A 15454-nucleotide genomic window follows, 5' to 3' on the forward strand; every position below is an offset into this window, starting at 1 on the left:
GGCAAGCATTCTAAGGGAAAGAGAGAACAGGCTGCTTTAATTTAGTTGCATGTGAAGCTGCTGAGCACAGAGATGTTATCGGTGGGGTTGCTAGGGAGTCACTGGGACTGTGGGCTCCATCCCCAAGGAGACAGAGTGAGTAGACCCTCCTGCCCTGCCATCCTACCCGGACCCGCAGCGTTACCTCCAGGGCTTCCATGGCCAGCTCAGGCGGGTTGTGGTAGTGGATCTTCTTAGGGTAACGCGCAGCCTCCTCATGTAAGTAGTGGCCAGCCTGCCGGTAGTGCCTCAGGTACACGGTCGGCGGTTGCTGCTGCTTCTCGGCCACCTTGCCCAGCATGTAGTGAATGAGCCATTCCTCCTCATCGCCATCGCCCTCACAGCGGGCTGCAGATGTGAAACAGTGCCTGGCTGTCTCCAGCATGCTGTTGCGCCGATCCTCCATCTATAACAAGATCACAAGCCTGCAGACTGGCCTGAGGTGCAACACCTGCACCTGCCCAGGGATCATCGTTTCCTTGGATGAAGCCAGCTGACTTGTTCACAGATTTACGCTTCTCTCTCAGCAAACCTGAGACCCAGGACTGTTGCCACCATTTCACAGCTGCAGACAATGAGATGTGGAGCCCAGGAGCTCCTGGAAAGCACGCAAGGTCCAGAGCTGGACTTAAATTCAGGTCATTTCTCATCAGCTTCTTCCTGGAGCATCGAACAGTAAGTTTATCAAGTTCCTACTGATCTCACGCTAGGGTTCCTAACTGCAGCCTACATGGTTGTGGTGAGGACTGGTGTCCCTTAGTCATCAACATACGGAGGAAGAAGGCTAATACAACTATGCATCATTGGTCTTAAAAAAAATCAGGCACCCGGACGAACCTCCACTGCAGGGAGCGAGCACCTTGGGGCACCTGCTCCTCCCCTCTCTATAGGCACACAAGCAGAGCTAAAGAGGATGACGCTCATGCAGCTCTTGCCACACAGCACTGGAGAGAACTGTACCCAGTCCCCCGTCCCCAGTCCCCAGCTCACAGCACTGAAGACAGTGTGAACCCTTGGGATTAAACAGAGCTCCCCACTCTCCTCCTCATCCTGTCAAAGAGACGTACTGTATTTACTTTAAAGGCAGATTTCTGACCACACAAGACCCCACTGTCCTGGAGACTGCACTTAGTCAGTGCCTCTAGACACCCTTTCACAAAGACCAGAAATGGCCTGATGGAGGACCGTCTTCCAACTTAGGGGCTTTTTTCTACTACTTGGCACACGTTCCTTTCCTCTGGAGCTTGCAGGCTGGAGATACAGTGAGTGCGCTGTATGAAGCTACAAAGGTCTCTGGCCTCTCTTCACTGTGGCCTGGCTTGATGGCAGGGAGGCCAAGGCCTCTTCTCAGCTCACCTCAGGGAGCAGAGCAAGGGAAGAAGGCCACAAGCACGGATCTTCAGCATGGGAAACTGCTGGGGCCACAGGCACGTGTTCTGTCCTGCATGACACACCTGCCCTACTTATGTTTGCCTGACTGAGGCTTCCTTTTGAGAACACCCTATAGCAATAGCTGCCTTTGGGAGCAGTGTGCTCCTCTGTAGCTCTGTCAGTCATTTTCTAGAAGGAAACTGGCCATCTAAGAACTACATCACTGAATGAAACACAACAAAAAGAATCACAACACAGGGCCAAATGGGGCCCAGGGACTCTACCGCACTGCTTCTCCAGTGGGGTCCTGCCTATGGAAAAGGCAGCTGCTTAAAAGCAGCTCTTCTGCGTGCACTGCTTAAGAGCTGCATGGCACTGCCAACGTCCCGAGTATTGCTAAGTTCAGCAGAAACAACATTCCACTCAGGAAGAAGAGGGACAGTCACCAAAAGTGTGTATCTAGAAGCTCTGCCTTGTAATTCCATTCTGGCTTGTCATCCTCTCAAAAGAATGGATACCCTTACCGGTGGCACTCAGTCTCCTCGTGTATTGGGGCCCTGTACTGGGGACCCTGAAATGGCTGAGGCAGGCATCATGACTGCCTGTTCCTAGTGCTGCCTGGGAGGAGGAATGGTCAAGAATGGTCAAGTTGCCCCTCCAAGTCATTTGGTTAGGAAGCTCTGGTTCCAGTTCTTTTTCCATGCCTGAGAAGCCGCATCATAGGGGATGTTTCCACTTGCCCACACTACCTCTGGCAAGTTTGCAGGCAGAAGCTAAAGAGCACAGCAGGGAGATAAGGCAAACATGTTCAGCAGCCTATTTCTCAGACATGGTAAGTCGACACAGCTTAAGCAACCAGGGTAAATGCATCCTAGGAAGCTGTCTCCCCAGAGGTGCAGAGCCAGGGAACACAGGGCCGTCCTGCAGGGCAGTATGCAGCCCAGATAATGAGGCCAAGCCTTCCATTATCTCCTGCTCTCCTGATACTTCAGGGAGGCAGATGGCCTGAGCACCGTCTCAGGACCTGGGCTGCCTGGGACAACAGTGGCCATCAGGCAAACCCTACGGTCATCCTCGAGGCTATGCAACTAAGTAGACGAGAACCAGGCTAGGGGATGTCAAGTTTGACCCTTGCCTTTAGGAGCTGTACAAATAAAGTTTTACAAAAGGTGCAGAGAAGGTTGGCTCTCGGATATGTATTTCCTGGAAAGTACAAGAGGAAAATCTCACTAATATTAGTACAAGGAGATTAGGTGAGGGACCACCTTACCTCACTATGTGTACCCATAGGATAATTGTGTCCCTAATATTTCAAGGCCACCCAATGAGTCAAGTTCTACAGCCCTGGGTGGAGAGGGATCTAAGGCCACTGAAACACAAATGAAAAACAGTAAGGAGTTTCTGCATGGTCAGCTACAACAAAGGTGAGTTGACATTTGAAAGGCCTGTACTAGTGCCACAGAAGGTAAACCTGAGTAGAGTGCAACAGCATAGGCTGAGGGAAAAGGGAAGCCAGACACTGCATTTAATACAGCAGTTATCTAGGCTGAAGGAAGGTAAATCCTCCTAGATTTTTTTAATGTACATACCACTTGTGGGTAAAAAGGTTTTGTTTCCTTTTAAGGTCTAAAAAGATATAAACTGAATATGTTAGATGAAAGGCACACAGACACTTCTCCACCCTGTTCTCGTCAGGGCTCAGCCCTGTGCAGCACTTGATACTGGCCTTCGTCAGCGACGGGCTGGGACCTCTAAGGCCACTTCTCCCATATATTCTCTGCCTCTGGTGTCAAGCCTATCCCTATGATGTCACATCTAAACTATTGGAGAAAAAAATTAAAGCAAAAAGATAATAAAGCAAAAGGTTTTGTCTGTGGGTCCTTGGTATGTCCTTTTAACAAGCTCCACAGCCACCCAAGAGACCCAGTCAAGCATGGGAGCCACTATGTATTCCAGTCAAGTATGAGAGTCACTTATCTATAGAGTTCACACAATCTGGACATTGAGGGAAGAAAAACGTTGGGAACAAATTGCTAAGAGTCTAGAACCCAGAGGCAACTTCCTGAATGGAGGGCTATAGTGCCCTGAGCACAGAGGAGGAAGGCAGCAGTGTTTGGGGAGGCCTCAGACAGCAGCAATGCAGCGCAGTGCTATGCTTCCAGCCTGTCCTAGGCAAGAGTGAAAACTCTGAGCCTTTATGCATGAGGACAGAGAATGAACAGCTGGCCGCTGCCTATGAAAAGAGTACTACTGAAAGACAAAACGAATTCAAAGACTCCAGAGAAAGGGAGACAACTTGCTCCCAAATAGCTCTGGAAAAGCAGCTCCTATATTTATGCTACAAAGGTGAGAGATGTGTGTCACCAATCATACAACTGATAGAAAGCTGAGCTCCCCAGGAGTCAACTTCATCTCTGTTCACCAAAGAAGAGCATTCTTGGAATTGTTGAAGGTCTACTTACACAAGACTCAGGAGGCAACTTAGCTATTCATGCTCTCTTAAGGCCCAATGGCGTCTTTCATTCCCTATGTATTACAGTGACTCAGTCCTCACTAAGCAGCTTCACTTCATGGCACTGCCAGGCTGAGGTCCTCACTGCAGACTGTCAGGGATGCGACTCAGATTATAAACCCGGCAACCTCTAGTGGTGACGGTTACTGCTGCAGACTTCATCCTGCTCTCCAATAGCACTGAAGAGTTTCGGACACACAGAGCCTGTGTCTTACTCGGCAGGGTTCTGGAGGCAGTAGGGGCCTCAGCACAAAGTCACTTCACCCTGAAGGAGACAGCGCTTTCAGAGGATGGCAGTGGCCTAACTGTCCTCTAGCAGCGTCTCAACAGTGTTAGCAGTGTCATCATCTTGCCTGGGGTTTTAATCACAGATGATCAGTGCAGAAATTTGAACCAGGCACTGTCTACCTGACTGGCCAGCTCCTTCAACAGCCTGCTCTCTTCAGAAATCTTCCTGAGCTGCAGCATCTTATTGCCTTGCTGGACTAAATGGCATGGGCATATAGCTCCGCAGCAGCCTGTGCGTACTAGGCACAGGATACTGGGTCTGATAATCAGGACCCTTCACTCCCCCTAAAAAAGTCCCTGAACATGTCAGTGTAATTCCTTCACTCTCATCTGAAGGAAACAACGGTGGTCTGCTGAGCAGTGGCTGCAGGGCAGAGTCTGTATCTTACACTAAGGAATGCAGCACAACAAGAAACTGAAAACCCTAAGGCCAGGTGAAGCAGTTTACCATGGCTCCTAGTCCTTCTCTGAAATAGGGGAGAAGTGCCCACTTCAGATGGCCAACATCCCCTCTCCACCACTCAACTACACTCAGATTGATGATGTCAGGTCACAAGTCTGCCTCTGCAACTGTTCTCAATGGACTAGGTGCGTGAAGACCAAGGAACAAAGTTATTACTAACCAGGATATAGCTTGTACCTCCTCACAGACATGTGAGATTAAGAACCAAGAACAGAAGGGACCCTAGGACAATCTAGCCAGACAGAGGGTGGCAGGCCCTTCTGCGGCGCCCCCTCACCTGCTGCACAAGCTCGGGAGGCAGCTCGGCTCTCCACTGCTTCAGCTGGCGAGAAGCGAATGAATGTAAGGCATAGGACATGGTTCCATACTCAATCCACAAGGACAGATTAGAGCTGTCAATCTCAAGGGCCCTCCGGAAGCAGTTCAGAACAGGTGTGGCATGTTTCCAGATGGGTCCATCACTCTTCAGCTCATTTGAGTTCAGCTTGTCCTGAATTCGGCTGGCCCGGGCCAGAGCCATGCCTGCCCAGGAATCAAACCTAAAGTAGTGGGGGAAAAAGCACAACTAAAAACACTGTTGTCCTGAGGACGTGGCAGACGCCTACAGCCTGGCAGTCAAGCAGACACTGTGGAAGCTATGCTTTCATATAACAACTCAAAGCCCAGTTTGGCTATCCTACACAGTCCGGATCATGACTTAGAATAGCTCTGTCATAGCCTTAATCCCTGTATCATTGCATACATGAGGATGAGGTATGGTGTGATAAGAGACAAAATTTTTCTTCTCTGTCCCTTATTCTGCAAGCACTCAATAACTGCTTTAATAGATAGGCTTTTGGACTCTAGTCTTCAACATTACAGAGTTGCCCATGGGGACTACTCTGGTGTAAAGGAACAGAACACTCCACAAGGCCTCACAAGAGAGGTCCAGCTGAGGCAACAAAGAGATTTCAGTGTCCTCTCTGTCTCCTGAGACGCAAATTACTCACCAAGCAAGAACTCAGTGAACAGAGAACCATGGGGCCCCAGCTACCCAGTTTATTCCTATTGTTTCTCGGATGTTATTCTCTCAGCTCAGATCCCAGGGGCAAAATAAAAAACAAGACAGGTGATGACTGAGTCCTGGTGGTTCTGAGATTCCCCTGACAGAAGCACAGGCAGTAACATACATGATTCTGGGAGAAGATGAGTAGCCATGGAGACACCCCACTAGGACCAAGTAATTTCACAACTCCTGGAGAGAGCTAGTCCAGAAAGTAGAAAATGATGTATCAACCCAAGGGGCTAATGCTGACCTCCCACATACCGTCACGCTTGCCCAGCACACCTTAAAGTGAGATGGCCTGAATATGTGCGGGCTAACTGGTGTCTAGAACTGTCTGATCATCCAAAGGGATGGCAAAGGCAGAAAAACCCCAAGAAGCCCATATGGGCTTTCACTGCACCCCAACAACCAAGGATGACATTGTGTAAACAAAGGAGCAGGAGAGACACTGAAGACTCAATATTGACAAGTACAGCAAGGATGAAGGCTTTTCCCCTCATGTGAGAGGCTTCTTTCTCCTCAGGGGCTTGTGGCCCAAAGCCACCATGGCTTCCTCTCTGCTCAGGTTACTCTGGTGAAGGGAACAGGTTGAGGGGGGCTTAAAGTGGCAAATTCTTCTTTACCAGGGCCAGTTTCACAACAGGGACTTTATCAATATCCAACAACTCTGAGAGAAGTTGCCCTCATTTGAGGAAAGGAAGCATGTGTGACAGTGCCTTTGTGGCTGCATCAGAACCACTTCCTCCACACACAAAGTAACCACAGCAGCACAGCAGCACCATGGGAACTAAGAAACAGCTGGGCAAACGCTCAGCAGTCAAGAGCACTGGCTGCTCTTCCTGAGAGCCTGGGTTCAGTTTGCAGCACCCACACAGCAGCTCACGGCTGTCTGTAATTCTACTTCCAGGGATGCGATGCTTTCTTTTGGCTTCCATATGCACCAGGCACGTACATGATGCACAGACAGACATACATACAGGCAAAGCACTCAGCTCCATTAAAAACAAACAACAAAAGACCCAAGGGGAAAAAAGAGAAAGCTCCTGTCCTACTGAGAGCGACCCCTGCTGATGCAATAATGATCTGATCCAGGTACTGCACCACACAGCCCATAATCCAGGAGTGTGGGCCTGCAGGGATCCCACTGGCTCTGTGACAATGTGACCCCAGGAGGAAGAGGTATCCACTTACTTGAGCAGGGCAGGTACTGGTACTGGGCAGTCCTGGTACTGGGCAGAAGTGCTAGGCTGAATGAAGTCTTAGCCCTACCTCCAGCCCAAAATACCTATCTAATTTAGTATCACTTCCAGTTCAGCAAAAAGCAGGAAAGCTCAATGAAAGGAAAGGAAAACTGGCAGCAAGGTCCTCACAGGAAGCTCTAACAGTACAGTGAGGACCCTACTGCCACCCAGCCATCTACCATGGGCTTCACCCCTATCACAAGGCTCCAGGAAGCATATCCAAACTTGGATTCCACCCCTCCATCTACAGGACCCTGAACCATAGTGAACCTGCAACAACCCCTGGAGCGAGGCCCCCAAGTTGGGGCCCACAGGCTACCACTGGGGTGACTCGCGGCCTGGACACCATGGAACCCTTGCACAAGCAGTTCCTGTCTGAGAACATGGCCACCCACTTCTCCTGACTCAGTCTACATAATGACCACCCCTACTGCAGTCCCCCTGTGACCTTTCTCCAAGCCCTGCCACCACTCAGGAGCCCTTGCCCAGAGCTGCTTGGAAGCCTGACCCCTGAGGCCCTCAGGCTGCCGAGGCTGAGGGATACCCCTAAGTCCCGACTACCCAGCATCCCCATCCAGGGACATCATGGAGCTCTGAATGCTGATGGCCAGTGGTCCCTCCTTCTCGCCTTGTTCCAGACAACAAAAACCAGCAACCCCAAGAGAAGGATGAGGTCTTTCTCCAAACCAGGTGCCTGGGCACCCTGCCATGACACTGAGCTCAGTGTCCTGAGCTCAGGCAGTAACCTGGAAAAGTGAAAGTATCACCCCATTGGTGAATAAAGATTTGTGAGAAAAAAAAAATCCAAACTTGTCCTTCACCTAGTACCCAGATCTAGACGGAGCCCTGGGCTCCAGTGGTACCTGCCTGTGAAGCTCAGAACAGAGGGCTGATACATAGAGTCAAGCTGACAAAACCCCTTCTACACTGGGGCCAGGCCTCAAGGGAGAAACCTCAGCACCCAGTGGACTGGAGCTAGCACGCTACTATCCTCTAAACAGGTGATTGATTGCAGTAGTTCTCAACCTGTGGGGCATGACCCTTTTGGGGATTGCATATCAGATATCCCATATCAGATGTTTACACTACAACTCACAACAATAGCAAAATTACAGTTATGTAGTAGTAATGAAATAATTTTATGGTTGGGGGTCACCACTGCATGAGAACCACTGGATTAAAAGGAGGTATAGTTGAGACTTTAGGACCCTTACTCCATCCTGTTGACCTGCAAGTAAGAAGAGCCATGACAGGTGCCTGCCATGCCACAGGTGGCAGTTTCATTACTCTCAGTGAAATTACTACTTTTCAAATGGGACAAGCTCTGCCAGTGTAAGTGCTGGTCTATGCTATCACAACTCAAGTAGTGACCCCCAAGACAACTAGGGCTCCCTGCCAGGAGGAAAACACAGGCTGAAAAGGGGGCCTCTGAGGGCCTTTCATACAGCTGATGTCTTCTTACAAACTTGCTTCTCTATTAGGATCCTGGGCCCTTCTTTCCTTGCCCAGGTAGGATTGTGGAAAGGTGAATTCTGAGGTTTCCTGACTAAGGCAGGGCAGTTCTGTGCTTACCCATGGTCCAAGGGCAGCACCATGGTAGCCCTCAACACTTCTGGGCAGTTTGCCTGCAGGCTGGCTACAGGGGTGACCTCATTCTGACCATGCCCAAAGCCTACCTTTCCAGACCATCCCTTTAGTCAAGTGTACCGTGCTTCAGGAGTACAGAAGAGGGCTTGAGAATGCTGAGTCTGAAGTCACTACATTTTAGGAGGAAGCTTAACAGTGCTCTGCAGAGGAAGAGCAGGGCTCCTCCACACACCATCAGGACAAACCTCCCTGCCAATGATGAACTGTCACAGCAAGGAAAAAACCCTCAGGCCACAGCTTTTCTAGTACTCCTCTTTAGTTGTATAGTTTATTTCAGTTGGGTAGTTTACTTTACATGTGTGTTTTGCAGGATAATGTGCACCATATGTGTGCCTGAAGCCCACAGAGACCAGAAACCAGTGTTAGATCCTTCAACTGGAATTACAGTGGCTGTAGGGGTGCTCTTAACCACTGAGCCATCTCTCACCCCTTTTAACCCCCAAAAGCAACCCTAATTAAAGAGCCTGTGGTATTTACCCAAAACATGCATCAGTTGTCCTCATTTCTGCTAGGAGGAAAAGAAGCAACAGTATGGGCTGGGCAGTACTTCCTTGCCCCACATACCAGGACCCAAAAGGTCATCTTGTATCTTTGCTGACCTCAATACGCCTCCCAGGACTCTGGGAAAGAAGCCTTCTTCCTTGCTCAAGAATACTAGGCCATTTTTTCATTTGTTTTTCCTTACCCTGCTATAGACAAGGAAAGTTAGACAGGCCCACTGGAGAACTGACTGGAATAGAGTCAGGCCTCCAATAGCAGCCTGGCTCCACACCACACCACCCACCTGTTGGGGCAGATGCAAATATCATGCATGTAGAACTTGATGGCTTTCGACTGCTCCTTGTTCTTGAAATGGTAATCAGCCAGGAGGTAGTAGAGCTCATTCACCACTGGAGGGGCAGGGTCTGCACCTTCCGGAAGGCAGGGCACCTGGCACAAGAGAGGGCACGCTTAGGAAAAGAGGTGTGCAGGTACTGACAGTAACCTGTCTTCCTCTGATCCCCAGCACGTGGTGCTACGCAGACAAGAAGCAGTGCTTGAGGGGCAGTCCCACCAACCCACCACCCCATGTTCCCTGAGGCCCACCAACCCACCACCCCATGTTCCCTGAGGCCCACCAACCCACCACCCCATGTTCCCTGAGGCCCACCAACCCACTACCCCATGTTCCCTGAGGCCCACCAACCCCACCACCCCATGTTCCCTGAGGCCCACCTCAGCTGAGGTTCCCTCAATGTAGGCAGAGACTTTGTCCATGCTCAGAGTTGGCTTCTCTGTGCGGGGCACGATGGTAGCAATTCTTTTCAGCAGGTTGGCCAAGTCAGCAGAAACAGTGCTGGTCTTGTAGCTATCAAACTCCGGGAGCGTCTTGGGCTTAAAATACTCAAACATGAACAGGGCATCCTCCCATATAAGATCCACCTTGAAAAAGACAGATGCAGACTCACAGTACATGCAAGGTTAGGAAAGGAGGAAAAGCTCCTCTATAGGAGCACACTGTGCTCAGGGGGTGAGCTCACAGTGTGCTAGTGAGTGTAAAGCACTGTGCTCAGGGGTGAGCTCACAGTGTGCTAGTGAGTTGTAAAGCACACTGTGCTCAGGGGGTGAGCTCACAGTGTGCTAGTGAGTGTAAAGCACTGTGCTCAGGGGTGAGCTCACAGTGTGCTAGTGAGTTGTAAAGCACACTGTGCTCAGGGGGTGAGCTCACAGTGTGCTAGTGAGTGTAAAGCACTGTGCTCAGGGGTGAGCTCACAGTGTGCTAGTGAGTTGTAAAGCACACTGTGCTCAGGGGGTGAGCTCACAGTGTGCTAGTGAGTTGTAAAGCACTGTGCTCAGGGGGTGAGCTCACAGTGTGCTAGTGAGTGTAAAGCACACTGTGCCCAGGGGTGAGCTCACAGTGTGCTAGTGAGTGTAAAGCACACTGTGCCCAGGGGTGAGCTCACAGTGTGCTAGTGAGTGTAAAGCACACTGTGCTCAGGGGGTGAGCTCACAGTGTGCTAGTGAGTTGTAAAGCACTGTGCTCAGGGGGTGAGCTCACAGTGTGCTAGTGAGTGTAAAGCACACTGTGCCCAGGGGTGAGCTCACAGTGTGCTAGTGAGTGTAAAGCACACTGTGCCCAGGGGTGAGCTCACAGTGTGCTAGTGAGTGTAAAGCACTGTGCTCAGGGGGTGAGCTCACAGTGTGCTAGTGAGCGTAAAGCACTGTGCTCAGGGGGTGAGCTCACAGTGTGCTAGTGAGTGTAAAGCACTGTGCTCAGGGGTGAGCTCACAGTGTGCTAGTGAGCGTAAGGCACTGTGCTCAGCGAGTGAGCTCACACTGTGCTACTGAGTGTAAAGCACTGTGCTCAGGGGGTGCGCTCACAGTGTGCTAGTGAGCGTAAGGCACTGTGCTCAGGGAGTGAGCTCACACTGTGCTACTGAGTGTAAAGCACTGTGCTTGGGGTGGGCTCACAGTGTGCTAGGAGTGCAAAGCATGGTGCCTACTCTGCTTCTTAATTCTTCAATGGAGGCCGAGCCTCGACTCCAGCTGCCTAAAATTCCAGTCTTTTGTTTTCTAGGTTAGTATAACATAATTTGTCTTAGAATTGATTTCCAGAGTCTCAAGCTCCCTGAGGATATCGCTGCACAAATTATAATGTTAATAATGTTAGGTTATAACTCTCAAAAAAATTTTAACTTTTTGTTTTGTTTTGTTTTTAAAGATATGGTTTCTCTGTATAGCCTTGACTGGCCTGGACTCACTTGGTAGACCAGGCTGGCCTCAAACTCACAGCAATCCGCCTGCCTCTGCCTTCTGCGTGCTGGGAATAAAGGCGTGCGCCACCATGTCCAGCATATTCAACTTTCTTAACGAAGGAGAGTAAATGATAGAAACAGCTCTGTGTTAAATATTAAGATGTCAGTATTGATTGTCAAGAAATTATTTTGTTAAATCTTATTTTACTTTTTATTTATGTGTGTATGTATCTGCCACATATGTGCAGGTGTCTACACAGGACAGAAGAGGCCATCAGATCCCCTGAAGGAGTTAAGGGTGACAGACAGCTGTTATGGATGCTGGAAAGGAAACCCAGGTCCTCTGCAAGAACAGCAAGTGTTCTGAACTGTGGGGCCAAGTCTCCCTTCACTTTAGTACATGGATCTCATGTAGTCTGGGTGGCTGTGAACTCGCTATGAACTTCTCATGATCCTGCCTCCACCTCCCAAGGCTATATTGCACCATACCTGGTTCTATGTAATGGTAGTCATAACACTCAGGTCTTCCTTCATCCATGCTAGGCAAGCATTCCACCAACCGAACTATATCTCTAGCCTAGGAAATGACTTTTAGGACCCATGCCTACCAGGACTAGTTTCTAAAGAGCCAATGTTGGAAACTGAAGGTTATAATCTGTGAAACCACGAGACCTGGCCAGATGTGTGTGTGGTTGGGGGTGGGGGTGTTGATTATAACTGGGAAGCTGAGGCTCCACACCCCTGGGCCAGAGTGTACATCTGGGCCTCTCCCACATTAAGGAGCCTACACTTTAGGGTACTGAATATCTAAGACTAGAGAATGGCTGATGATGTGTCCAATGGTGCTCTGGAAAAAAACAAAAGAAAAGTATCTATGGAACTATGTGTGTAATCCAAACTGCAAATAAATCTATGAACAACCATCACCCTCCGCTGCAGTTTGAATCAATTACGGGTTATAGCTTCTAAGAAAAACCCTCTCCTTAGATCAACGATCAGACCCTATCTCCTCCAGGTACAGCCTGCAGTGGGACTATACAGTGTAACCAATCTGATGCCCTCTCAGGAGCTCCTGCTGTCCTGAGCTGCCCTGCCCAGGCCTGTGGTAGCAGGCTCCCCTCACCTGCTGGGCTGAGTGCTCCTCCAGGTACCTGGCCTTACTCTTCTTGCTGGGGAAGCTGTACAGGCAGTAGAAGCACTGCTCCAAGGCGGTCTCCAGCTCCTCCTTGTAGGGGTGCGTATCTTCAGAGGCAGACGCAGCAAGCTCCTTCTGGAGAACTTGCACCTATAACAGGAGGGAAGAGATGCTGAGGGACAGGTCTATGGCTCAGTGTCCCGCCAGGGCAAGAACAAGGAGACTACCGCTTCTCCAGCTCTTTCACCGTAAGACCTTCTGGGATCCGCAAAACCTTAGTCTTCAAACAAAATGCACATAACTGAATTAAGAAACGGGAACAGGGGCTGGAGGTGGCTCAGTGGTTAAGAGCACTGGCTACTCTTCCAGAGGTCCTGAGTTCAATTCTCAGCAACTACATGGTGGCTCACAACTATCTGTAATAGGATCCAACACCCTCTTCTGGCGTGCTTAAAGACAGTGTACTCTTATACATAAAACAAATACTTTTTTAAAAAGAAAAAGAAACAGGAACACGTAGGACATGAGCTATGTCCATGACCAAATAATTCAATTTGGGCACCTCTCTCCTACATTAATCAACAAGACCTCTGACTCCAATCAAAACTCCGGGAAGGGTGCCGTTTCCTCAGATTTTACACACTTATCTTACAGTGTTATGGAAGAAGGTGCCAGAATAGCCAAGGGAGTATGATGGAAATAAAGGTAAGGACATGAATCCTACTCCCTATCAGGAATAGACAGGCTGTTTACATCAATAGAGATGGAACCTACCACTGACCCTATGTACTCACAATGAGAGATGAAGAAGCCTTAGATGCAGGAAGAAAATTCTTTAATAAAGAGCTCAAACCAACTGGCCATCCATAGAGAATGTGAAACTGGACCTACCTTGACTTATAAACACACAAGCAAAAATCTCCATGGATTGAAGAATACGTGAGGTAACAAGCCAGAAGAAAGCTTTACAACTTTGTAGTGAGGATGTGTGCATGCATGTGCACGAGGCAACTCTGAACTTCTCCTCATCCTGCCTCTACCACCTAGGTGCCGGGATTCCAGGCATGTGCCATGGTTTTTCTTTTTCCTTGCTTCCTTCCCTCCCTCCTGTCACTGTTTACATTTGTCTGTTTGTTTTATATGGAGGGCAGGGCACTTGCATGCCGTGGCTCATGTGTGGAGGTCCACTTGAGGGAATCAGGGCTCACCTTCCACCATGCCACCGACTTGACAGCAAATGCCTTGATCCACTGGCCCCTAGAAGGATTGCTTAAATGGGACATCAAACTATCAAGGAAGACTGGTGAACATGTTATTAAAATTGTTACACTTGGCTGGCAGGTCATGCCTATAGTCCTCGTGCTCAGAGGGATGAATCTGGAGTATGAGAAGTTTAGTATGGGGTACAAAGTAAGACCCTGTCCCAAATAAAATAAAAGAACCTCAGAATTCAGTAGATGAAACATCAAAGTTAAAACACAGACGTGCACAGAAACATATAGCTGCATAGGAATGGAGCTCAGTGCATGTGCGCAAGTGCACTTAAAGTGGTGCGACACTCCAAAGAACCAGAACTCAGTAAAGAACCAATGGGGGAGAGGGTTGTTCAGAGGGTGTAGGGGTGCAGAGAGAATGCTAGCTCATAAAGAAAATTTTAAATTTTACTAACAGCCAAATTATGAAAGCGGAAACCAGGGATCAACAGCATAAAAAAGCACAGGGAGCAGATGCAGCCCAGGTGAGTCCTGAGTGAATGTCTATTTTGGCATAGGCATGGCCTGTTGAAGGCGCCAAGGACAACTGACCCACAGGAAATTGTCAAAGGCGTTACTCATGTGGGCCAGGCTCAAGAGGAGCGGCAAAGCTTTTCTTTGTGCAGCGTCCTCCGAGACTGCTGGCTCACAATCACACCAGCTAATTCCTCCCGCGGTGCTGTGCCTAATCCATATGCCAAGGTTCCAGGTTGGTGGCATTGTCCCTATCCAGAATTCCAGAACCTAAGCTGCACAGGATGTGGCAAAGAAGTACACAACCTCCTCAGTACCTGCAAAGCATTACAAAGAGCAAGGGCAAGGCAGTCCTCTCAGATCTACCGGAGTTTTAGTTTGATCCCCAGAACTCTAACAAGTGGGGTGCAGTGGTGTGTGCTTGTTAATCCCAGCCCTGGGGAGACAGAATCAGGTGGGTCCTGGAGCTCAGTCCTGGAGCTAGCAGCCAGCCTAGCCTAAAGGGACACAGCACATAAGGAAGAACACATTCCTGTATACACACAAGGTGCACACAGATACAGGAATGCACACACACACACACACACACACACACCTATCTGTATGGACATGCACACACATGTGAGCACATACACCACTGAACATACACGCATATGTATACACACGTCTGCACACACACATCCAAAATAAAACAAATAACTTGGAGAACAATTTGAAAACACGGGTTTTTGGTGGTATTTGATTAGTTTTGCTTCATTCTCAGTTTTTTGAGACAGGGTCTCACTCAAGCCCCGGCTGGATTTGAACTCCTAACAACTCTGCTTCAGCCATCCAAATGTTGAGATTACAGAGATAAGGCAGTGCACTCAGAGAAAATATAACTCTAAATAACTAAGTTGGTGGATGTGGTGGGGAAACTCTTTGGAGGCAGAGGTAGACAACAGAGCTTTGTGTATTTGTTTTGGTTTGGTTTTGATGTTTGGGTCTGGGTGTGCTTATGCCCTGACAGATCTGTGATGTTTTTCTTTTTGAGTCTTGCTCTGTATGTGGCTCAGGCTGGCCTTATCTTGACTCAGCCTTCTAAGTGCTGAAATTACAGACTTGTATCACCATGTCTTGTAGCAGTTCTTTATTATTGTTTGGTTGATTTTTGAGACAGGGTCTCACTATGCTGCCTGAGCTGGCCTCAGTCTCCCCAACCCTGCTGCCTCCGCATGCTGAGTGCTGGGATTCAGGAGTGTGCCATCTTGC

General features: G+C 49.2%; 1 protein-coding gene and 1 pseudogene across 4 annotated transcripts in view; one reads left to right on the forward strand and one right to left on the reverse strand.

The window, feature by feature from the left end:
* The window catches only part of Cabin1 (calcineurin binding protein 1), a 118501-nt gene that overhangs the window by 73718 nt on the left and 29329 nt on the right, over positions 1 to 15454 (reverse strand). For all 4 annotated transcript variants that reach the window (XM_051153231.1, XM_051153230.1, XM_051153229.1 and 1 more), the window contains exons 19-23: positions 12465 to 12626; positions 9822 to 10028; positions 9391 to 9536; positions 4951 to 5212; positions 185 to 445 (exon numbers count right to left, since the gene is read on the reverse strand). In XM_051153231.1, the coding sequence (XP_051009188.1) occupies positions 185 to 445; positions 4951 to 5212; positions 9391 to 9536; positions 9822 to 10028; positions 12465 to 12626 (1038 nt within the window). The remainder of the gene's footprint in view (positions 1 to 184; positions 446 to 4950; positions 5213 to 9390; positions 9537 to 9821; positions 10029 to 12464; positions 12627 to 15454) is intronic.
* On the forward strand, positions 5416 to 7556 carry LOC127195256 (host cell factor C1 regulator 1-like; annotated as a pseudogene).

Source organism: Acomys russatus, chromosome 11, assembly GCF_903995435.1.
Source record: "Acomys russatus chromosome 11, mAcoRus1.1, whole genome shotgun sequence".
NCBI classification, from domain to species: Eukaryota; Metazoa; Chordata; class Mammalia; order Rodentia; family Muridae; genus Acomys; species Acomys russatus.